The 23,312-nt window shown below is 55.7% G+C and overlaps 1 protein-coding gene across 3 annotated transcripts in view; it reads left to right on the top strand.

The window, feature by feature from the left end:
• The window catches only part of Rara (retinoic acid receptor alpha), a 47,668-nt gene that overhangs the window by 4,665 nt on the left and 19,691 nt on the right, over positions 1-23,312 (top strand). The window contains exons 1-2 of one of the 3 annotated variants that reach the window (XM_005368257.2): positions 4,746-4,932; positions 17,171-17,722. In XM_005368257.2, coding sequence (XP_005368314.1) covers positions 17,545-17,722 — 178 coding nt within the window. In that variant the 5' untranslated portion in view covers positions 4,746-4,932; positions 17,171-17,544. Of the gene's footprint in view, positions 1-4,745; positions 4,933-14,367; positions 14,418-17,170; positions 17,723-23,312 lie in introns of those variants that run through there. The other 2 variants (XM_026789895.1, XM_026789894.1) reach the window with 2 other exon arrangements.

Raw genomic sequence — 23,312 nt, 5'->3', positions numbered from 1 at the left:
GCCTGCTGCAGCGTGTGAGAAATCAATAGTGCAAATGGATTGAGGCCGTTCAGCGGGTCGACTCCCTTTGGGCCCCTCCAACTCCCTCGGGACCCTGTAAGTCATTCTGTCCCTTTCTGGCTTAACATGGGCATAGACACACCTAGTGTACAGTTGTAGTCCCAACACTGGGCACAGGCACACCGTCTCCATCGCTCACATATACCGGGCTGGTCTTAGCTTGACAAATCCTCCCGAACACTTATTTCCTAGTTTGGGTGGAGTGGGGTGGAGGGGCTCAAAGGGCAGCGGGCTGCCAGCCAGAGGTAGGGCGGGAGGCAGGTGGGTGAGGGAGACTGGGGAAGGAGCTAGAGAAGGGATTGGGTGACAGCCCACCCCATTGGCTTTGGTAACTCAATCCCTGGCCCCACCCTCATGATTTCCCTCCTGCTCAACAACTTCAGCAGCTGCTGGCAGGAGTGTGTGTGTGTGTGTGTGTGTGTGTGTGTGTGTGTGTATGTGTGTGTGTGTGTGTGTGTGATGTGGGGGTGGGGAGGGTGAGAGGGGCTGTGGGGGCAGGGGTGCTGCCAGGACATGTTTAAAGGAGACTCATAGCCTGGGTACAACTTGGGTGGCAGGAGGAGGTGGGGTAAGTCAGAGAGTGGGTGGTGAGTGATGGGCAGGGGGCAGGCTGCAAGGGGGAGGGCAGCCCTGCCCAAGGGTCTCACTAAACTTGTTGGCACCAGAGCAGAGCTGGTACCATGAGGCTGGGCAGTAGGGAGAGGCGGGGGCCAGCAGAGCTACAGTTCAGTCCTGGATGCTGAGGCCTGCCTTCACCAGGGGGCGCATGTGACCAAAGAGGGACATAGCTGGCCCCCTTCCCTGATCTTTAGGCCATGCCTGCTGGGCAGCACAGCCCAGAGGGAGAGTGACTAACTCGCTTCTGTCCCCCAGGGCTGGCAAAGTACCAGACTCAGCTCTTCTCGGTAGGTGAGTCACTACCCTGGCATCTTACCCGGATGCGGCTGAGTCACCAGGCCATGCCCGCCTGGTAGGTGGGCATCATGCAAGGGCTAGGGTGGTGGTTATATGTGTACCCTCAGTGCCTTCTCCGGGCTCTTTCATCTCCTGGCCCTACCCATAAGCCCGCAGAGCCAGGCAGGCATGCTGCTTCCCCCACAGGCTCTGTTGAGGAGGTAAAGGATGAAGTTGCAGGCTTCAGGATAGAGTGGGAGATGTTTGAGTTGAAGGGACAGGGGAGTGTGTTGGTGATGGCCATGGCAGGAGCCTGGCGCAGACAGCTGCCTTGGGATCTGCATTGACAAACTGCATGACCTTGACAAAGCAATTCATTTTTCTTTTGTTCTATTTGTTTGTGACAGGTTCTTACTCTGTAGCCCAGGCTGGCCTGGAACTTACTAGGGTTGCCTAGAGTTCATGGCCATCCCCAGTCTCAATCTCCCAAGGGCTGGGATGATAAGCATGAACAAGCACATTCAATTGGTTGGCGATTTCTTTGTGAGCCTCAGTTTCCTATTCTGTACTATGGGTACAGGACCGATGTTGGACTGAAAAGTGGATCCAAGATAACCGTGAAGTACACCTTTTGGATACCTAAGCTGGGAGGCTGGGGAGGAGGAACGAGTTGAGGCTGGTTCTAGCAAGTCCTTCTCACCTCACCCACCTCCAGGTGGTCTTTTTAAAAAAAGTAATGCATTTATTTTTATTTTATATACATTGGTGTTCTGCCTACATGTATGTCTGTGTAAGGGTGTTGGATCCCCTGGAACAGGAGGTACAGGCAGTTGTGAGCTGCCCTGTGGGTGCTGCAAATTGAACCTGGATCCTCTGGAAGAGCAGCCAGTGAGTGCTCTGAACCACTCAACCACCTCTCCTGCCCCCAGGTGGTCTTCGAGAGATTCTGCTTAGTGCTTGCATGCCTGTGCCAATGTTCTCCTGCTCCCTCTTTAGGCTGTCCTCAAACTCCTAATCCTCCTGCTTCTACCTTCCTAGTGCTGGGATGCTGAGGTTACACACACACACACACACACACACACGCACGCACGCACGCACGCACGCACGCACCACCATGCTGACTCCATGCTGTACTTCGATTGTTCTGTTCTCACTCTGTAGCCATGGCTGGCCCAAACTGGCCTGCAGCTTCAGCAGTCCCTGCTGGAGGATCCCAAGAGCTGCTGGTACAGGTTACAGGTGTACGCCACCACCCCTGATTTAATGCTGCTCTGTAGGAGCCCCCCACAGGCTGCAACTCCTTTTCCTGGACAGCTGTCCTTACCTGTCTGAGCCCTCTCTGGCCTTTGTTAGTCTGAAGAGGGACCCTTATCCTGGGAAAGTGTCTCCCTTACCCCCACCCAGCTGGTCTCCTTTGTGCAGGGATAATAGAGGCCCTAGGACACCTTCCTTCCTAGACTCTTGCTATATTCTAAGTACTCTGTTCTCCTGAAAGGCGCCCCTGCCTCCTGGCCCCTCTACCTAGGGACTTCTGACTTCTGCAGTAGGAGGAGGGTAGGGCTGGACTTTGGACCTGTGGTATTGAGTGCCCTGGGCATGAAGGAAGCCTCCCAAAGGTGTGCAGGCCGTGTGTGCAATCTTGTATGTGTCTGACCTCCTATAGGAAGTGGTTTGTGTGAGCATGGGTTTCCTCCATCATTTCCACATGGATCTGCAACCACGGCTGTTCACAACCACGGTACATTCTCTGCTTCATGATCTTGTATACACACACATACACACACACACACACACACACACACGCCTGTTGTTGCTTTTTTGTGCTGGGGTGTGCATATCTGTCTTGGAGGTGTACACATTCACACCATGAACGTGTGTGGGGTTATGCCTTTGTGCCAGGGTGTGTGTATAAGAGTGTACCTGAATCCATATGCTGGCAGGTGTGCCTGAAGGCTACCCATGTGGAGGCAGTGTAACTCTATGCATGCACACTTGAATTTTCCTGACCATAAACCTTCCCTCTTGGCCTCATAGGGTACAGGCTGGGTGCAACCTGTGGGAGCTGGGAGCTAGAGGTGGACTGGCCTTAGCCCCCTCTTAACCTGGTTCCTCACTTGGACGGAGGCCCCTGAAGACGGTGGGGGCTCTGACAGGACGGCTTAAGGGGAATGTGGGGAGGGGTGCGTGGAGGGGTGTGTGGAGGGGAAGGGGTTAAGCGTCGGCCTCCACATCTGGGAGCCATTGGCGCATTCTTGCCTGCTGAGCGCATGTTTGTGGATGGATCTGTACGGGACAGAACGGGACGGGACGGGACGGGGACGGAGCAGGAGCAGGAGGGAGGGGCTGGGCGGGTGGTTAGCACCGGCGGAAACCCAGACAGGAGCCGGAGGCGGCTTTCTGCTCTGGCCCAGCGGGCGGGAAGGGCCTGGGGAAGCACAGCTCCCCTTTGCCTAGGCTAGTCTTCCCTTGCGTCCGACCTCTGGGCAGAGCGTCCTACCAACTTGGCCTGTGCTACCCTTCTAGGCCGAGGAGCAGAGCCAGAGAGAGAGAGAAGCAGATAACTCCAATTCTAAACGGGTTCAGCAACCGATGCAACGGTGGACAAAATTCAATATGGGTCTCGGACCTCTTGTTCCTAGTCTGAAAATCGGGCCACCTGGTCAGACTGAGCGTCTCTTCTCTAGGGTGGAGGCCTGGGCGTGTGGCACTTCCCTTTCCAGTGGGATGTCCTGTGTCCTGTGGGGGCACTTGCTACTTCGCTGCCCAGCAACTCGGTGAGGGAGGCGCTCCATAGCGGACCCACCCTCCTCCGGTGGACTGCCAGCAGTGGGGACTTTAGCCTTCCAAATGGCTGGAAAGGGGCTTATGACAACCGGGGACTGAGGTCTGCAGATGGAGTATGATTCAGATCCTGTCCTCCTGGAACATGTATGAACTGCCCTGGCCACTCGAGTGGAGTCTTCTAGGATGGGCGGGGGCGGGAGATGGGGGTGGAGAGGGCTCCTGGCCAACCTAAGACCCGTCTTTTGGGGTGATACTTTTAGCTCCTCGGAGGAATTGAGTTGTTAGAAGTTTCCTCGAACCCACTCGAGCTGGAGAGGTGTTGGGGAAAGATAGTCGGGAAAGATATCCGGAAGACGTCCACTCTTTGTGCTTCGGTTTTGCAGATAACTATAAAGGTCCAGAGAAGGGAAGTGGCTTGCTCAAGGTCAGATAGCTTTCAGTTTCCCCTGGCCCTCTCAGAGGACTGTGATTGGGAGAGACAAAGACTTGACAGCTGGGGCAGGAGTCAGTGCGTTCTCTTCCATATTACACCACCTCCTCTCTTCCCAGGTTTAGTAGGTGTGTGCGATGTGTGTGTGTCCCTGTGAGTGTGGGCGTGTAGCTGGGGGAAGGGAGTGTGTAGGATACCGCACGCTGAGGTTCTTTCTCCGCCGAGTCTTATTTTTATTCTTTTCTCTGAACTTCACACACACACACACACACACACACACACACACACACACACACACACACACACACACACACACCTTCTCGCTCTGAATCTCTTTCCAGGCGTTTTGAAGGAGGATTCTCCCAGATTCCCACGGTCCAGCCGTGGGCTGGAAGCGTCTCCTTTAAGAATTGCCCTTCCCTGGGTCTATTAAGGAGAGAGGGGCGGGTGTGAGCCTGAGAACCCGCCCCCGGCTAGAGATTGGCCCGTGGCAGGCAGGGGCGGACCTGAGAGAGGGGGAGCCTCCCTCCCACCCCAGCTCCATACCCTCCGCCCCCCCAGTCTGGGGCTCCGGGTAAAGTTTCAGCCTCCGCACGTGACTCGCCATGGCCGCTGCCGTCGCCCCGCGCCCCTGAGCCGCGGCCCCCCGGACGGCTCCTCTCCTAGGACCTCACACCCCTGACTCCCGGCAGCGCCGAGGTTCCGACTTGGGGCAGACGCAGTGCTCACAGACACCCAGACGGGTTGCATCCCCTCGCTTCGAGGTAACCTCTCCCCTGGGATCCTGGGGAGCCCTCGGCGCTCTCACGTATCGGGGCCCGGTGGCCTGCTCTGGATGGTAGTCGCGGGCGGGGACAGGGTGCCGGGCGGTTTCCACGGGAACCCGGGGTTCCCTGGGCTTCCCAGCTTGCCGCTGGCGTGTCCGGGGTTGGGGAGCCCCGTCTGCGCCGCATCTTCGCGCGCGCAGCCTTGAGGCTTCTGCGGCTGTATGCCGCGCGTGTCCCCAGATCTCCAGCCGTGGAGGATCCACCCGCCGGGGACTCTCTCTTTCTCTTCAAAACCAAACCAAACAAAAAGACTTCTGAAAACCTGTTTGGGGAGAGATCAGATGCCCAACGGACTAGCCCCCTCCAACTCTCTCTCCTGTTACCTGAGCCGCCCTGTGGTTTGGGGAGAATCAGCCAGGGGGCCCACCCCCCACCAGAGGGATCTGGCTGGGGGGCGGGGCCCACTCAGCTGGTGTCTAGGTTGGAGTGTGGGGGAGCCGTCAGAATTGGGTGCGGGAGCCAGTGCGGTTGGGTGAGATGCGCCTGTGTCTTGTGTTACTTGGAGGTTGTGGAAGCCTTTCGGGGTGAGGGAAGGACAGAGTAGACCGGCCGACCTTGCTTTGCCGAGGATGTCTGGGATCTAGTGCCACCCACGAGGCTTGGAGGCTGCTAGCCAGATGTGTGTATGTTGAGGGGTGGTTGGCAAATCGGTTTAACTGTGTCCCCTTTCCTCTCTGGGCACTGCCCTGCTGTCAGACTGCTCATGGGAAAGGGGGACAGATCCCCCAGTGTGCTAGGCTGGGGGTGGGGGCCACCTCATATGGAAATAATTTCAAAAACAACAACAAACTCAGTCTTGAGAAGTTTTTTGGATTTGTGTGTGTGTGTGTGTGTTTTTTCACTGCCCATCCTTTCTTGGATAGGATGCCCAATGTATTGGCATGGAAGGGAGGGTACCCCCTGCTCCTACCTAGTGCCAGCTTCCGATTTTGAAGCCAGATTGCTACCTGCTGCCTGTGTGCACATGTGTGTGTGCTCTCCAACAGAATTTTTCCTCTGCCCTTTGCTCTTTTTTTTTTTTTTTTTTAAACTAGTCCCAGCCCCGCTCCTGATCACCCTACCAGCATGGAGACTCAGGAGTACCAGGCGTTTTCTGCAGCTGAAGGCTTCCCAAGGCACAATTTTTTGGGGGAGGAATTTTTGGGGACCTAGTATGGACTCCTAGGTCCTGCTAGGAAATTAGGGTTCAGGTCCCCAAACTCCTCCAACTTCTACAGGGCTTTGTGTGGAGACATAGCTGGGGAAAGCCCTACGTTGGAGTGGGGGTGGCCTGGAGCCTTGGGGCCTCCCCTGGGAGGGGTGGAAATGGGTCTTGGGATGGGAACGAGAAGAGGGTTTGCCGGTAGATGTTTGGCTCTTCCTTGCGAGGAAGAGGGATGTGGAGTCACAGAATTTGTAGCTGTGAAAGATGGCACACGGGGAGGGCCTGGCACACCAGTGCTGCCTGGGAGTCTGGGCCATGAAGCAGAGAGGTCAATAGGGTCAGACTCAAGTAGGCCCTTGGGAGCCTACAATGGTGGATTTGCAGGCACTTGGAGGGTGTGAGCCTGCAGTGTGTGCAGAAGGCCATCACTGCAGGGGTTCCTCAGATCTAGTGGCAGACACTGGGCTGGGAATTAGCTTTGTCCTGCCACAGCCTTGAATCTTGTCTCTGTAGTCTGACCCTAAATGCACCTGCTGGCACCCTGGGATACCTCCTAGTTCACCTCCTACTCCTAACCATGTGGCAGCCTGGCAGGAAGCTAGCTGTAGGCAGCCTGATCACCCCTGTGCCTCCCCCAATGGGCACAGTCACCCACTCATGCCGTGACGTTGTTCCTGCCAGCCTGTCTAGTGTGGGGTGAGAACATTGAGTGGCCTTCAGGTCTGTTTGGGGGACACAGACAGACTCAGATGACCTGCCCTTCCATTAACCGTTTGGTCTCTGAAGCTAGCTCCACCTTCTGGGATCTTTCTCACCAGGTCACTCTCGTTCAGATTCTGAGGTTGTAGGTGGATTGTCCTCAGAACTGTGTGACATGAAATAAACTTTAATACCCAGATCCCTGTCCCCTGGGATACCTCACCAGGGCACCTTTTCTCAGTTGGAGAAGAGAGGAGTTGAGCCCCGCCCGCAATGGGGTCTTTTGGGGAGCCCTGCCTAGGATTTAGGGTGATGGACATGGAGGAAGGTAATCTTACCCCTTGACGAATAAGCACAATCATCCACTCCCAGCACCCCACACCCCTGTCTGGTGGCGGTGGTTTTAGGAGTGTGGGAAGCTGGCAGAGCCTCTGGCGAGATGACCAAGGTTGTCATGACTTACTGAGTCTTGAGAAAGAAGTGTAGCCAGTGATACCCCCAGCTAGCAAGGCTTTGGCTCCGCATCCTAGCTGACGCCTGTTGTCTTTCCTCCTGTTTCCCTCTCCGCCCTCCTGCTGCTGTCTGGAGCCCACACGGTTTCTGTGGGATGTGGGGGCAGGGCAGCTCTGGATCTCCTTGTGTGTCCAGGAGGTGTCCTGGGAATTGGCAGGATTAGTTGAGGGTGTCTGGGTGTCCCTACAGGGTGGGCGGCTTGCGGGGACCTGGCCCAGAGTGTGAGAACGTGTCAGCGTTGGTGTGTGTGTCCCTAGTCTGGTTTGGGTGTGGGTGTCTCTTGCTTCGTCTGGATCTTGTCTGGATCTTGCCTCCCTCTCTGGTCCTCACCTCCCCTCCCCACTTACCCTTCCCCCCAAGCCGGGACCGCCTGCCTGCTCTCCCCTCACTGCAACTGGAACCTCCCTTGCCTGTTCCAGGAATTTGGTAAGGAGGAGGAAGAGGCAGGCAGGCAGACAGACCTCCCACACTCTAGTCCGCCCGCTGGCCTGGCATCATAGGGAAGATGAAATAGGTGCTGCTGTAGGGTTTGCCTGGCCACACTGGTCCCTCCATCACACGGGGGCTGCCTCCTGCAGAGGTCCCTCATTGGCCATGAGATACCTCCTTCCATTTAGCATCCTGCCCCCAAAAGCCCCTGCTGGACCTCCAGGCTCCACACTCAGTCCCAGTAGCTGGTGGGGGATTAAGCTGCTGCCAGCCTGGCCAGCACCTGTTGCCAACTCCAGCCTTGTAACCGGAGCCGGCCAGTGAGGGGCTGCAAAATGACAGGTGGAATTTCTCCAGCCAGCCCCCAGCCTCTTCTAGATAGGCCTTTCCTTTCTGGTGGGAACTAGCAAAGCCCATCCCCCGCACCGCTGCAAGTGTCAGTCACCCTCATCTGAGCCTTGATGCACCTATCCTGCCCGAGGACCCTGTTACCCCGTCATTGGATGCTGTAGAGTAGGCAAGAGCAGGCAGTCCTCCTTCAAGTTCTTAGAGCTCTCCTGCCTTGACAGGGCAGTGTGTTTGTGCATGTGCGGGTGCGTGTGTGTGCACGCGTGCTTGTGCGCATGGGGGGGGCCGATGGGGTGGTTCTCTTAATGTTTTAATTGCATAAAAAATTGGGAGCTCAGCTCTCGGCCGGTGGGGAGTCTGGGGCTGGCTGGCCGCCCGGCTTGAGCTAAATATAGCCTGGGACATCTGCAGAGAAGGGGAGGGGAGTGGAGGGAGGTTCCATTCCCCTCACCTCAGCCAAGGTGCCCTCGTCTGGGCGGGCACCTTGGAACAGGGAGCGGGGATTCCTCAGCACAAAAGGCAGGGGAGAGGTGATAAGGGCTGGGTCTTTGGGAATTTGCCTGCTTGGAGGCCACCGGAAAAACCAGAGTGAACCCGGAGGCTCAGGATAGGACCCAGGTGGAGTATGTGGGGTACTGGTTAGGTCCTCTGGCCCTGGCTCCCTCTTCCTCAAAGCTGCCTAAGGTCAGGCAGCCTCAGTGTGTCACGGTGACCTCCTCGCTGTGTGCCCACGAGTACACACCTATTGGGTAGCCCCTTCCAGCCTCTCCCCCTGGAGCAGCTGTCCCTTGGGCTCTATCTCCTGCAGGTCCCCAGCCCTCCTGTCCCTTGCCCCACAGCGAAACCTTCAGCCCAGGAATCGAGACTTGAGAAAGGGAAGCTGTGGCATGGAGTTCTCTGATCTCCAGTCACGGCAGGAAGTGGGGGGGGGGGATGAGGGAGGGTAACCTTGAGTGGCAGGTGGAGGAGGGCACTGTGAGCCCTGTATGAACTGACTGTGCACAGAGTGGTGGGGAGTGGCCACCCTCCTAGTGGACCCCTCTTCTCTCCAGCTCCAGGAAGGGGAATGTTGGGGGACGACAGCTGATTCCCCAAGGGCTGCAAACTCTCCTGTCTGCACCCCCCTAACAGTGAGGGGGAAAAAAAAGTCTTCCTGTCACGTGCTCATCACTTCCTGTCCCACTGTGGTTCCTGGGATGTTTGTTGTTGGTTGCCATGGTGATGGCCGCCGTAGGCACTACCCCTGGTTTTTGTGGGGAGGGACCTGCCCCTCCCCTCAAGGCCCACAATTGGGAGGGGGGTGCTTGAGAGGCCTGTCTAGGGGGCCCTTTCAAGCCGAGCCTGTGTGTGTGGTCTCTGACGATTCAGGTCCCTTAGGGCCCTCAGACTTCTGTCTGTGGGAAGGAGTCACAGCCACCTACTCAGACTGTGTTGGGAAGACTGACTTTGTGGCCATGACTGTGTGAGACTGATTTAGTGGCCGCATCCCCTCAGTCTGGGTCCTTCTGCCTTTTCAGACATCACTTCATAGACCCTACCTTCCTCTCTCCTCTCCTTCCTTCCTCCCCGGAGAGTTTGTGGCTTCTTGGGATCCACGCTGGAATATACAGGACTCTGGGCCACCGGGTCCCTGATGTTTTATGGGTGGGGAGACTAGCTCTGCAGCCAGCTAGCTTTCCCACACATGGCCACACCAGCTTCTCTCGGCTTCAGCAAGCTCTGTGCTTGAAGGGAAGGCCCAAGAGTTCAGTGACCAGATTTTCCCACCTAATGTGAGGTTTCTCTGCTGGCTAGGCATGGAGAAGAGAAGAGATTCCCCCTGGTTCTTGCTGGACTAAGGGGCTCCCTGTGGCGTAGGAAGTTCCTGGGGGGTCCTAGGGTGTGGGGTTGTGGGGCAGAGCCCAGTCTGACTCAGGCCTGGTCTGGGGTCAGAGCCAAAAGGATATCCTGAGGTAGTGGGGGGTGTTCCTGGCTTCCCTGCAGCTTGGGTCCCCAGGGAGGGATGATGGGAGGGGACTGGTAGCATCTAGTTCTATTGGCAGTGTGCCCTAGGATTCAGAGTGCAGCAGGCTGGGGTTGGGGCTGAGCTGAGGCAGGAGTGGGGACTGATGTAGCCCATCTCTACTTGCGACTGCTCGGTTTGCTTCTCTGATCATCCCCCACTACACACACACACACACACACACACACGCACACGCACACGCACACGCACACACACACACACCTTCCCCTAATTATGAGTGAACTGTGCTTCCTGCATGGTGGAGAGGAGGTGGAGAGGGGGCAGCTGCCAGGGTGAGGGTGGGGAAAGCCCCATGCCAGGCTGGGTATGCACATCGGTGGTTTCCAAGCTGGGGGGTCCCCTTTGTGCCCGTTTGGTCCCCCATAGGTAGAGTTACTGTTGTACTGTCCACGTACTCCTGTGGTCTGGCTGTGGCCAGAGCAGGCTCATTTCTTCCTCTTCCTGTTTTCTTCCTTCCCCATGGGTTGGCCCCCTCTTCCTGTAGGCCTGGGCTGCCCCCTGCCCTTTCACCTACTCTCTGCTTCCATGGAAGACCCAGTTACAGCCCTGGTTCTGGATGGGCCCCTCAGCCTCCCTGGGCGTGGGAAGTCCTGAATGACTGTGTCCCTCAGGCCCTCTGGTGTATGGTCTCTGATGTATCGGGAAGATCCCCCACTCTTTTCTCTTGGGGCCCAACTTGTCCTGGCCTCATGGTCTCTGATTGATCCTCATGCTTGCTGGTCGTTCACAGCTGATGCATGGCGTCTGGGAGCTAGGGAGGAGGTTTGGTTTCGTGGAGTATACATTGGAGATGGATGAGAACCTTTCTCGTGGGACTAGGCGCTGTGTCTGAATGTGGGCAGCGTTGGTTGGCATCCAGCAGCAATATTCTGTGTTCTTACCTGACTGACCCCCTAGAGAGGACACTCTCTGGGGCAGGTGGCCCGCCAGGCCTGGCTGTACAGACACATGCTGCCAGTGTGTAGGGCTGGTGGGGGAAAATGCCTTCTGCCTGGCCCTGCCTTCCGTAGTCTTTTCCCTTAGCGAGGCTGAGTGGGCCCGTGAGGAGGACGAGAGCTGTTAGTGGGAGGATCTTTGGAGAAAAGAGGGTAGTGCTCTTTTCTGCTTCCCAGCCCTGTCGGCTTCGCCGCGTGGGGGAGGGGAGAGGTTGTGGCTTTGTGTGTACAAGGATTTTTCCTGGAGAGCTTATAAATAGCCCGAACCCACTGTTCTGGTTTGAAATCGGTCCTGTCCTGCCCTGCCCCTGCCTGGCCAGCTCAACTAACTCCTGGTAGGGTTGGGGGTCCCGGGGTGGGTAGGGCTCCCCTGTCTTGCCAGGGCTGGAGGCCCTCCCACCCAAGTGGAGTTTGAGCTCTGTGTCTCATTTGCATATGATTCATTAACTGTCTAGAATGTTTAGGAAACCCCCATCTCCCCTTGTTTTAAGCTCCCCAGCCTTAGCCCCTTCAGAGGGAACTGCTTGGGGCTGAGGGTGTAACTTGGTTGGTGAAGTGCTTGTCTGGCGTGCAGGAAGCCCTGGGTTCTGTCCCCAGCACCACGTAAACCTGTCACGGCGTTGGTGCCCGTCTATCCCGGAGGGTTCAGGAAGTGGAGGCTGGAGAGTCTGCCACTCGAGGTCATCAGCTAGTTTGAGGGCAGCTTGGGCAGCAGGCCCTGTCTCAAAGCGTACGGATAAAACAGAGGGAACTGCTTGACTTCTGTCCCTGAGGACCCCTCGTTTTGAAGGAGCATAGGGTGGAGAGGATGCCTGAAGACGGGAGGCCTGGGAGGTGGCCTCGCTGGGTATGAGGGCCTCGAAGTTCTCTCTCCCCAGGACACGGGAGGAAATGGTCTATTTCTCTTCCCTCCCCAAATCCAAAGATTTCCCTTTTTCGGTTTGTGAAATGCAAGAAGGGAATTTGGGAAAGGGTTGTGGTCAGGCCTCTGCCCACACCCCAGATATCCCTCTCCCCCACAATCTTCCCCTCCGTCTGGGAGGAAGCAGATCCAGAAAAATGGGTAGTGTTCCCTGCTAGTCTGTCCACAGATGCTGGCCCTGGTTGGGTCAAGGCCAGGGAGAGGAGGCAAAGAGCCTAGGGACCCCAGGTGATGGTGAGAGATGGGGGAGGCGGGAGACCTAAGTGCCTTCTCTGCGCCAGGCAGTGCTAGGTGCTTTCCAGGACCTCGTTCATCAAGGGAGACAGTTCACAGGCAAGTAAACATACTCAGAGAGGTTAAGCTACTTGCCTAAGGTCACCCAGAGTGGCAGAGCTGAGATTGGGCTCTGGGTTGGTTTTGTTTCCCCCATCTTCATGGCTGCCGCAACTCTCACTTTTTTCCCCCTAAAAGGTGTGACTTTGGAGTGATGTGTATGGTGTGTGTGTGCGTGCGTGTGTGTGTGTATATGGTGTGTGTGTGTGGTGTGTGTGTGTGGTGTGTGTGTGTATGGTGTTTGTGTGTGTGCGTGCATGTGTTGTGTGTATTATGGTGTGTGTGTGTGTATGGTGTGTGTGCGTGCATGTGTGCACGTGTGCATGTGTGTGCATGAGTGCGTGTGTGTATGGTGTGTGTGTATGGTGTTTGTGTGTGCACATGCGTGTGTTGTGTGTATTATGGTGTGTGTATGGTGTGTGTGTATGGGGTGTGTGTGTATGGTGTGTGTGTGTGTATGGTGCCTGTGTGTATGGTGTGTGTGTGTGCGTGCACGTGCGTGTGTGTGTGTGGTTGACCACTGATCGTGATACCTTTTAGGGATTTGGGATTAAAGAGCTCCTTAAGAAGGGGTGCCTGGCTGGCGGCAGCACCCTTGCCTCTTCTCTTCCTGCTGGGCTGGACTGGAGGGACAGGTCTGTGGTTTTCTCTCTCAGGCAGGGCGCCTATGAACAGTGGAGGTTGCTGGCAGAGGGTGGGGGTTATATGTGGGTTGCTTGTTTTCCCTCTTTGGTGCCGGTTTAAATTCTCTGGCCAGGGCGCAGGCATCTCTGTGAGGGTCATGGCTCCCAAAGGACCTTGCTCCACCCCCTCATCATCTTTGCCCGTGCCTATCCCTGTTCCCTGGTCAGCCTGGCTCTTGGCCCATTTCTGTGACCTTTGTCCTGCCCTCACTGGAGAGCCCTCCCTCTTCCCCTCAGGGAGCTGTAGAACGTTGCCTTGAAGTGTGTAGGCCCATCTGGGTTAGGATACTAGAGGTTCTGAGGCCTTCCAGACTCTCCCCAGAGTTGTGTGTTTGGGGCAGGCTGGTGGCTCGAAGTCTGACACAGTTTTAACCTCTTCAGGGGGAGACTTGAGGCATTCGTTCTAAGGTAGATACCATTAGTCTTCTGTGTGGGCAAAGCTGGCTTCTAGAATATAAAAGACTGGGCCTCAAAAGTCCGAGCCAGGTGTCACCCACCTCCACAAGCAAGGTCAGAATGCCTTTAGTTTGAGGTGAGCTTTCTGGCTTCAGTCGTGGGTCTGGTGGCCTCTTTTTGGTCAGCTGTCTCCTAGGCCTCACCTATCGGTAGGTAAGCCTCTGTGTAGACATGAATCCTCCTGAGGGCTGGCCCACAGGGAGGACCTCGGGGCATCTCCTAAACTAGACTGTGTACCTTGAGAGACTTAAGGTGAGAGTTGTGTGTCTTCTGGGAGTCTATGCAGGAGCCCATGCACATAAGTCCCGGACTGCACTCATGTGTGGTTGGGGCCAGGTGTGGAGAGATGTCCAGGCTGCTCTGCTCCCATGCGGCCTCCGCACAGGCCAGGGCAGCAGGCTTGCTCTCGCCCACCCAGATGTTTTCTGTAGGCTCGCATGGGTGACTTTCTGCAGGTGTGTGGCATGGCGTGTCTGTAGGGGGTCCAAGTGTAGACACTTGTCCTCCTTAGTGTGGCTCTTGCAGCCTGTGCTCCTGTTTTATGGGATCCCATAGGAGATGGGGGACAGAGCGGCCACTGGCCCTGTAGGTGGAACCTCCATTTTTCTCTGACATCAGTCATCGGTCTGTGAAGGGAAGGAGGCACCTCATTCAGGAGTGAGGCCCACCCAGTGGTTAGTGTGATGAATCACTAACACAGTGCGGATTTCACTCCAGTGGAGCTGTTGCTTCTGTGGCCACTACCTGCCCCCTCTCTCTCTGTCTTCCTCAGTTAACAGAAGACACAGGCTGGGACAGTCGACAGAGGACACAGTGCTCTTCCACAGTGGCCTTGGCAAGAACCCCCCATTCTCATCCTGGTCCCCAGGCAAATGCTGGTTATATATGCATCCTCCAGTCTCCAGGTTTAGGCCTGGAGCCTGGAGCTTGGAACCTGGTATGTCCTGAGTGTGGGGAGTAGGGATGGAGGGGGAATGTTGAAAAGGGATTCTTCTTCTTCTTCTTCTTCTTCTCCTTCTTCTTCTTCTCCTTCTTTTTGTTTTAGTTTTTGGTTTTTCAAGACAGGCTCTCTCTGTGTAACAGCTCTGACTGTCTTGGGATTCGCTTCATTGACCAGGCCTGCCTCGAATTCACTGACAGAGACCCACCTTCCTCTGCCTTCCAAGTGCTGAGATTAAAGGTGTGCGCCACTACCACCCACCCAGCTGACAATTCTTTTTTTTTTTTTTTTGGTTTTTCGAGACAGGGTTTCTCTGTGGCTTTGGAGCCTGTCCTGGAACTAGCTCTTGTAGACCAGGATGGTCTCGAACTCACAGAGATCCGCCTGCCTCTGCCTCCCAAGTGCTGGGATTAAAGGCATGCGCCACCACTGCCCGGCCTGGAACTAGCTCTTGTAGACCAGGCTGGCCTCAAACTCACAAAGATCCGCCTGCCTCTGCCTCCCGAGTGCTGGGATTAAAGGCGTGCGCCACCACCGCCCGGCTGACAATTCTTATTTTAGGTCTCTGTAGCTCTATTTTTTTTTCTTTTAAAGAGGTTTACTGCGATAGTAACTCACTTGCCACAAAATGCACCCACTAAAAGTATACAGTTTAAGCCCCGCGTGGGTGGTGTGTGTACACCTGTAATCTCAGTCCTCTGGAGGTTCAGACAGACGGATTGCAAGTTCAGTGCCTGCCTGAGTGATTTAGTGAGTGAGACCTTTTCAGAAAGAAGCCAGAAAGACAAGGAGTTGCAACTCTGCACAGTTGCATAGCTCTCGCCTGTGTATAGAGTCACGCAGCCACCGCCACCATCGCCACCGCCACCATCGCCGCCGCCACCACCGACGTTAGAACGTTTTCACCGCCCCCGAAAGTTCCCATACCTACTAGCAGCTACTTCTCCTTTCCCTGACATTCACACCCTAGTTAGTTCCTAGTAACCACAGATGTATGCACACAGATCTGCTCCTCCTGGACATTCTTAGAAGTCGAATCATACAACATAAGCATCTTGGGCAACTGTATTGCTCTCAGGGCTTGGCCATGCTTGTGTGTCAGTTCTTTGTTCTCTTTTTTTGGCACAGAAATACTCTAGCGTGTTGGGTGTCCACCATTTTAGACCTCTGGGTCGGTTTCACTGCTCACTTGGGGTCTGTGATCCTGATCTGAGCATGCACACACAAATCTTGTTGCGCAAGGCTTCCATTGTCTTGTTTCTTGGGTAGATACCCAGAAATGGACTTGCTATGTACACGAGTGCCATGTTTAAGGTTTTGTTTTGTCCTTTTTTTTTTTTTTTTTTTGAGACAGAGTTTCTCTGTAGCTTTGGAGCCTGTCCTGGAACTCACAGAGATCCACCTGCCTCTGCCTCCTGCATGCTGGGATTAAAGGCGTGCGCCACCAAGCCTGACCAAGTATCTTTTTCTTAATAACTCTCTGTCGCAGTTTTTGAGATAGTGTCTCTGAGTGAACCTGGAGCTCACTGCTTCAGTGAGGCTGGCCGGCCAGCAGACGTCAGACAGCCTTCTGGCTCTGCTTCTCCAGCTCCGAGGTTGCAGGTGTGTGATGCTGTGCCTGGCTTTTTGCTGGGTGTCTAAAATCAGGTCCTCATGCATGTATAGCAAAACATTTACCAACAGAGCCAAATCCCTGGGCCCTGTTAGCTGGTCCCAGCCATCCTAGTGTGTAGACATTTTGGAGTATTCTTGGATTAGTACCTGACAAGGGGACAGACGGAAGTAAGACCTGGTTTTGTTTGGCTGTGATTATTTTTGTGTCTCTTCTATCATATGTATATATGATACGTTTATGTGTGTATATTTGCAGCACATGTCCCTACACACGTGTATAGATTTGTGTATAATCTACACTCAGACCGACTTGAAGAGCCCTTAGCTCTGTTTCTCCCTATCTGGCTATGTATCGGAATCTGTAGGTCCCAGCTGTGTCTCTACCCCAAGGTGTTATCTGTGTCTACCCTCTGGCCTCAGCTCTTCAGATAGGGTGTGGATGGATCTGCGTACACACTGGCGAAGGTAGCATCTGGTCTTGTATGTCCTGTCCACTTACTCCCTCATCCCCCAAGTGTCGTTTTCCTGACTTAGGGCTTCCTGGGGCCACCTGTACTGTTCGGTATTGGGAATGTTGCCTAGGAGACCTGGAGATCCGTTCCCCTGCGTGGATATGGATTTGGGCCTCCTCCTCAAGGGAGGGATGTTCTGATCTGGGATGCTGGGTCTTAGGTTTAGGGGGGAAGTGGTGTGAGAGCCCCCCCTCCACTTAGGAGTCATTTTTCTGAGAAGTGCCCATGCTTTAGGGAAGCGGCTTCTCCCCCCTCCCTGCCAGCGCGTTCTCTGTATCTTGACCTCAGGTAACCCACACTGGGGGAAGGAGAGCCAGCTGCTTGCCTCAGCTGCACTGATCTTTGGGGTGGCACTGTGTGGACCCTTTCCCAAGCATTCTGGGTGAGAGGCCCTCCCATACTCTGGGCCCTGTCCCCATAATCCCAGCCTGGCTGTGCTATCCTGCCACCCCCAGCAGTGTCTGGGCCCTGGTCCTAGGCTGGCCCTGCCAGCCAGGAATAGTGCCAAGTGTCTGCTCAGCTGGGTGCCACAGGAAAATCTCTGGCTGCCCAGGTTGGGGAGCGCCGTGGGGAATCCCATGCGCCTGCTCAGTACCCACTTACCTGCCTTTCCTCTTTCTGCAGCACCGCAGGACATGCCACCCCCCAGCCGCCTAGCTGGGGCCCTTCTGGGAGTGGCATCCTTTTTGACACCCTGAAGACCAGCTCTGGACCTTCCTACAGAAGTGTCTGCTCACAGAACTGCTTAACCAAAGGACCGACACTTGGGACATCCCCCAGTCCACCTGGCCCCTGGCTAGGGAGGGGGCTCCAGAAGGCTGAAATTAACTCACTCACTTTGGACTGCAACTCCAGGGACAGAACGGGGTGGGGGTGGGCTGACCACCCAAACCCCCTCTGGGCCCAGGCCCCATGCCCGGAGGAGGAGAGACCGCGTGAAGCGTATCACAGCTGCCTGCCAGACTGTTCGCCTGCCGTTCTGACTGTGACCGCTTGGCATGGCCAGCAATAGCAGTTCCTGCCCAACACCTGGGGGCGGGCACCTCAATGGGTACCCGGTGCCCCCCTACGCCTTCTTCTTCCCCCCTATGTTGGGTGGACTCTCCCCTCCAGGCGCCCTCAGCAATCTCCAGCACCAGCTTCCAGTTAGTGGATACAGCACACCGTCCCCAGCCAGTAAGTCTAGGTGGGGAGGCTTGGGGGAGGGAGTATGGAGGGGGGCAGGCCCCAGGATTGGGGTTCCTGGACACATCTGTTCCGCTGGAGGCACAGTGAGTGACAAGGTCTTTTCTAGACTAGGGGGGACATGGTGTGTATGGATGCAGGGTTGGAGGGGGGGCCTTGACGATGGTCCCACTGCTCTTAGCTTGTTGGATGTTGGGAGTGGTAGAGAAAAGATGAAACCGTTTGGTTCCTTCCTACTCTTGTCCCCCTTTGTCCCTTGTGTCCCTGGTGCTATGCTATTGAGGGCCTTATAAATAGCTCTCAGGAGGGATGGATGCAGAGGCTGAGGTGGATAAACAAACCTCTCAGCATTGGGGGAAATGACAGCTCAACACTGCGAGAGTGAAACCCACCTCCACCCCACCCTCTTCCAGTACTCTGAGGGAAAGGGCTTCAAGAGACAGCCCAGGGCAGCTCAGCACAGCTGGAGCCCCGTGCAACACCCCCCCCCCACCACACACACCCTGCCCCGCAACTCCCCCGCCCCTGAAGGACAGGGAGGGACTCTGTGGGGGCTTTCTGCCTGGACTCTGACCTTGGACACATGCCCTGGCTTGGCAGGGCTTGTGTTTTCTGCCTCTACCCTCTGCCATGAGGGTCACAAGTTGGCTGGGCGAGGGTCTCAGTACCCTTCCCTAGCTGGCCAGGCCAGGTAGTGGGAGGTGGCAGTGGCTATAGCCAGCTGGCAAAGTCCAGGCTGGGGCCTGCCAGGCCGCTTACAGTAACTCTGGCCCCCAGGGCCCAGCTGGGCTCCAGGCCAGAGCCTAGGAGGAGGGAGCTGGGCCTGGCCTGGGGCAGGAGGGGGTGGGAAGCAGCAGAGCAGGCCATGGCTGGCTGGCTGGCTGGTCAGCTGCTGACCTGGGAAACTGTTCCACCTCTCCTGGTTGGCAGGGACTAAGCACCCTGCCTGGCACCCACTGCCCCTCCCACAGCCATTGGCAAGTTGCCTGGCACCACTGCCCCGTGTGCCTGGCTGGGCTGGGTCAGTGCCCCCTTCTTGGTGTGGGGGTAGCACTCTCTCCCCGGAGCCAGGGAGTCTCTTTGTCCCTGGGGCAGGCTCTGGCTGGGCGCCTCACTGCCCACAACTGGCCGTCTGCCCACAGCCACCACTGCTTCCTGGATCGCCGCCTCTGGCCTCTGGCTTTGTCGCAGCCCCCTCCCTTCCAGGCCCCACCAGCCTTCAGGAAGAGATAGGCTATGCCCATGTTCCTTCCCATCTCCAATCCCTTATGCAGTGGGGCTACAGAGCAGGCAGGTACTAACTACCTCATTTCCCCCCTGCTAGTAACGCCTCAAGCCTTCACCTTGATTTCTACCCCTTCTCCCCACCTTAATAGGGGAGTCAGAGAACCCCATTCTGTTCTGGTTTTCTAGTCTGTGCTGCTGATGGGGAGACCAGAGTGTTGGGGATTGGGCAAGTGCACCTATGTAAAAAACATCCCTGCAGCCTGGAGGTGGTGGCACAAGCCTTTCATCCCAGCACTCTGGAGGCTGAGGCAGGTGGATCTCTGAGTTCAAGGCCAGCCTGGTCTGCAGAGCAAGTTCCAGGCTAGCTAGGACTACACCGAGATACCCTGTCTCAAAAAAAAAAAAAAAACAGAACAGATGCTTTCTGCATTTGAAGGGAGCTGGGAGAATTATACTTTCTTCCAGGGTGGAATTTTTAAAAAGCAAAGGAGTCAGGGGTCCTGCAAGCTGGTACTAGTGACCCGTTTTTACTTTTCCATGTGCTGGTAACAAGGGGCTGGACAGACAGACTCCCTATAGGGGCTGCAAGGGGATTTGGGATCTGACCCCTGTGAGAGATAAAGTAAATTCTCTGCCTTCCTCTGAGTGTTGCAAACACCTTCCTCTTTCTTAGAGGTGGGTGGGGAGAGCCCCCACCCTGGTAACCTACTTCCAGGGTGGGGTGCCCATATACCGGGCAAATGGCAGCCTTCTTTGGCTTTCTCCACCCAGGTTAGGCAATGCCCTTTTCCTGCCCCCTCCTCTGTGAGCTTGTGGGTTTCCCACCCCTCCCCCTCTCTAGTAAACAACAACATCTCTTCCTCCCTACTCCCCAGCCTCTGAGCACCTTCTAGGACTAGGGGCCAGAGGCCTGGCCTTGGGTCTGAGACAGCCAGGCATCCCAACCCTCTCCTGCTGTGCACTGGGTGCCTGGAAGCAGCTCAAAAGTTTACAGCTTTAGCCTCTCCTGGGACTAGCACAGGGGTCAGGCAGTTCCTGGAGGCAGGAGGCCTTTCCTGCCAGCTTGAAGCGGTGATGTCCCCGGTGACCTCCCAGGCTCCCTGCTCCAGTCCTACAAGCACATAGCTGTCTAGATGGCCTCCCCTACCTGGCCCTCTTGCGAGGTTGCACCTTAGGTGTCTTGCATGAACTCTGAAGAGAACAGGTGACCCGTGGGAGGACCAAAGGCCTCTTCAGGTCACGGCGGGGAGGCTAGGTATTGTCCTGCTGCTAGTCTCCCAGGGAACCAGAGATAGCACTAGACTCCTGTCCCCTTTGTTGGTTGGCCCCTGAGGCCTGGTGTGTTTACTGTGGGAGGTCAGGGCTGTGTGGTTTGGGGGGTGTGGGGGTCAAGGCTGAGTATGTTGAGGAAGGGGATTAATGGCTTGTGTATACTACGTGAGAGTGTTCTAGAATTCAATGTGTTTGAAGAGAATCAAATCCGGAGCTGAAGAGGGGAATGTCAGCCTGTATGTACGCTGGGACTGTGTGTTTGTGGGGGGGCATGATTTAGGCCAGAGGTGTCCCGGTTTAAGGGCCTAAGGGGGGCGTGACCTTCCTTTAGCTTGTGTTGGGGAAGGGGAGCAGTATCTCTAATATTCTTGTGTTTCCCTGCCTGAGGACAACTAAGACAATGGTCGTCTTAGGCACCCTTGGAATTCCCTGGGCTTCAGGGGTGTCACTTAGATGGAGATCTCTTTGGCATGTTTCCTCCTCTGTACCACAGGGACAGTACCAGATTCCTAAGAGGGCCGGGTTAGGCTAGCATATCCGGGGAGCACACTTGGTGTGTGCTGGGCACGTGACCCCGTAGAACGGGAGGCACCTGCCGTGGGTCGGGACTTTGTCTGTACTTTAAAAACCTTCTAGATTCGAGACCAGCCTGGTCTACAGAGCTAGTTCCAGGACAGGCTCCAAAGCCACAGAGAAACCCTGTCTCGAAAAACCCAAAAAAAAAAAAAATAAATAAATAAAATAAAAACCTTCTAGACTGTTCCAGTAGAGGCACCTTGCACTCGTTGACAAAGGAGGATAGAAGATGCAAGGTGGGGCAGGAGAGATGGCTCAGTGGTTAAGAGCACTTGACTGCTCTTCCAGAGGTCCTGAGTTCAATTCCCGGCAGTCACATGGTGGCTCACAACCATCTGTAGTGGGATCAGATTCCTCCTGGTGCACATGAAGACAGTGCGCTCGCATACACGAATAAAGAAGTCATAAAAAAGATGGGCGTTTACAATACAGTAGAACTGCCCTGAAGACTGTTTCCCACCATCCAGACAGGCAGCTTTAGAGGGAGACTGTGGGGGGACGTTTTGGGGCGTGGGGAGAGTTTTGGGGCCTTAGTGCCATTGTTGAATCTTGTCCAGGTTGCTGGAGACCCCGCCTCTGACTTCTCCCAGTAGGGGGCGCAGAGAAGGCCACGTTCATTCTTGCCTCCTCCTGTGTTTTGGACTTTGGGACTGGAGAGGAAGATAAGAGGCCCAGGGAAAATCTCCATCCTGCCCTGGAAGCTGTGGATACAATCTGTTCACACCCCCGCCCAACCCCACTCTGCCCTCTTGCAGTCCAGCAAGAACATGAGTTTGCAGAACACAGCGGCCGCCGCCTCCTCCCATCCCGGGACAGATTCTGAAGGAACAGAGTGTAAAAGCCATAGTTCCTATTCAGATTTTGTTGCAGTTTGAGAGGTGGGGGAGGGGGGGTAGGGAAGATAGAAGCAATCAATAGAAGAATTGGGACAGGAACCTGAAAGGCGGCTACAGATTTTCCTTCCACGTGTTGGCTGGATACGTGTCTAGATATGGGGCTGTTGTCCCCCTCCTCCTCCTGTCTTCTCAGTGCCCAGGCCTCGGAAGGCGGGGGTGGCGAGCTCTTCTCCGCATCCCCCGTTCTGCTGTTTCCCCCAGCTTCTCTCCACTCTTTCCAGTACAGTAAGAACCACAGCCCCAGGGACAGGGTGCCGCCTAGCTATGCCTTTCTTGGGGTCCAAAGTGCAGTCAGCCAAAAGTCCTTCCACACAGGGTTTTCATTGAAAGTGGGGCACCTCACTCTTTATCTCCCAGGACGGAGATGTACACGCTATCTTAGGGTAGGATCCCCGCATGGATTGGGTGAGGGGACCCAGGGAAGGAAACCTGTCTTCCTCTCTTCCTCTTAGGCCAGTCAGGGCCTCAGGCATCGGATCCACCTCTTGCCAAGCCGTGTGTGCCGTGGGGGCTGTGCCAGTGCAGCCCAGGGCTGCCTTTGGATGTGTGTTTGGGACTGTGGCATCTTCATGTTGTATGTGTTGGGGAGGGGGCAATAGAATCAGTCAGAGGAAATGAGAATCTTTTCCAAATAATTAAAGTTGGGACAGTGCCTTCTTCAATAGTCAGGATAGTCTGGGGGGGGGGGTCCCTTAGCCCTGGTAGCATTAGGAATCCAGGTCCTCCCCTGCACAGCTGAACCCCAAGCTGCTGAACATGTCAGCCAGCCCAAAGGCTCATGCTGCTCCCCTGCTTGCTCATGGACAGAAGTCTCTAATGAGCAACCTTGGGCAGGTCATTCAACCTTTCTCTGAATCTTTTTGCCCTTCCGATCTGCCTCTGGCAGGCTGCTTGCTGCGAGGCCACGGTGACCTGCTTGCTGGGTATGGCCTCCAGTAGCTTCAAGTACCTTGAAGAGCAGTGAGGACAAGGGGCGGGGTGGAGCTGGGTATTGTCTCCGGGGTGGATGCCCTGTATTAGGACCCGATGTCTGATCTGGCACCAGGCCTCATGTTCTCCTATTTGTCATCCCTTCCAGATGAGGCAGGGCAGAGGAGGCAGCCCTTCTCTGCTCAGGCCGGGGCTGGAGGTGGTGGTAGTGAAGATTCAGCCCACACCTGCCAAGGGCTTGCTCAGCACAAAGCCCTGGGAGAGCTGGGGATGGGACCTGAGGCTGAGCAGCGCAGCAATGAGGCCACAGCCTGCAGGCAGCTGCCACCCAGCATCCCAGCCCCTGCTGCCGGCCAGGGCCTTCCCTCCCTTGCTCTTGCTCCTTTCACAGCCTCAGGACACCATGTTCCTCCTTGACCTGCTTCTCGACCTCGTGGCTGCCGGAGGCAGGGATCTCACCCCAGCTTTTCTGTCTAGCTTCGGAAATCTTGTTCATCCTTCAAGGGGCATTTTTTTTTTAAAGCTGGGGCTCTTGAATGTGACCACTTCCCAGAATCCATCTCAGATGCCCCCTCCTCATCACATTCTCCTCCCTCCTTTGAATGCCCATGGCGTGCGCGCTCTCTCTCTCTCTCTCTCTCTCTCTCTCTCTCTCTCTCTCTCTCTCTCTCTCTCTCTCT

The sequence above is a fragment of the Microtus ochrogaster genome, unplaced genomic scaffold (assembly GCF_000317375.1).
Source record: "Microtus ochrogaster isolate Prairie Vole_2 unplaced genomic scaffold, MicOch1.0 UNK31, whole genome shotgun sequence".
Taxonomy (NCBI): Eukaryota; Metazoa; Chordata; class Mammalia; order Rodentia; family Cricetidae; genus Microtus; species Microtus ochrogaster.
The sequence above is the reverse complement of the archived record's forward strand: the minus strand, read 5'-3'. Positions and strand labels throughout refer to the sequence as shown.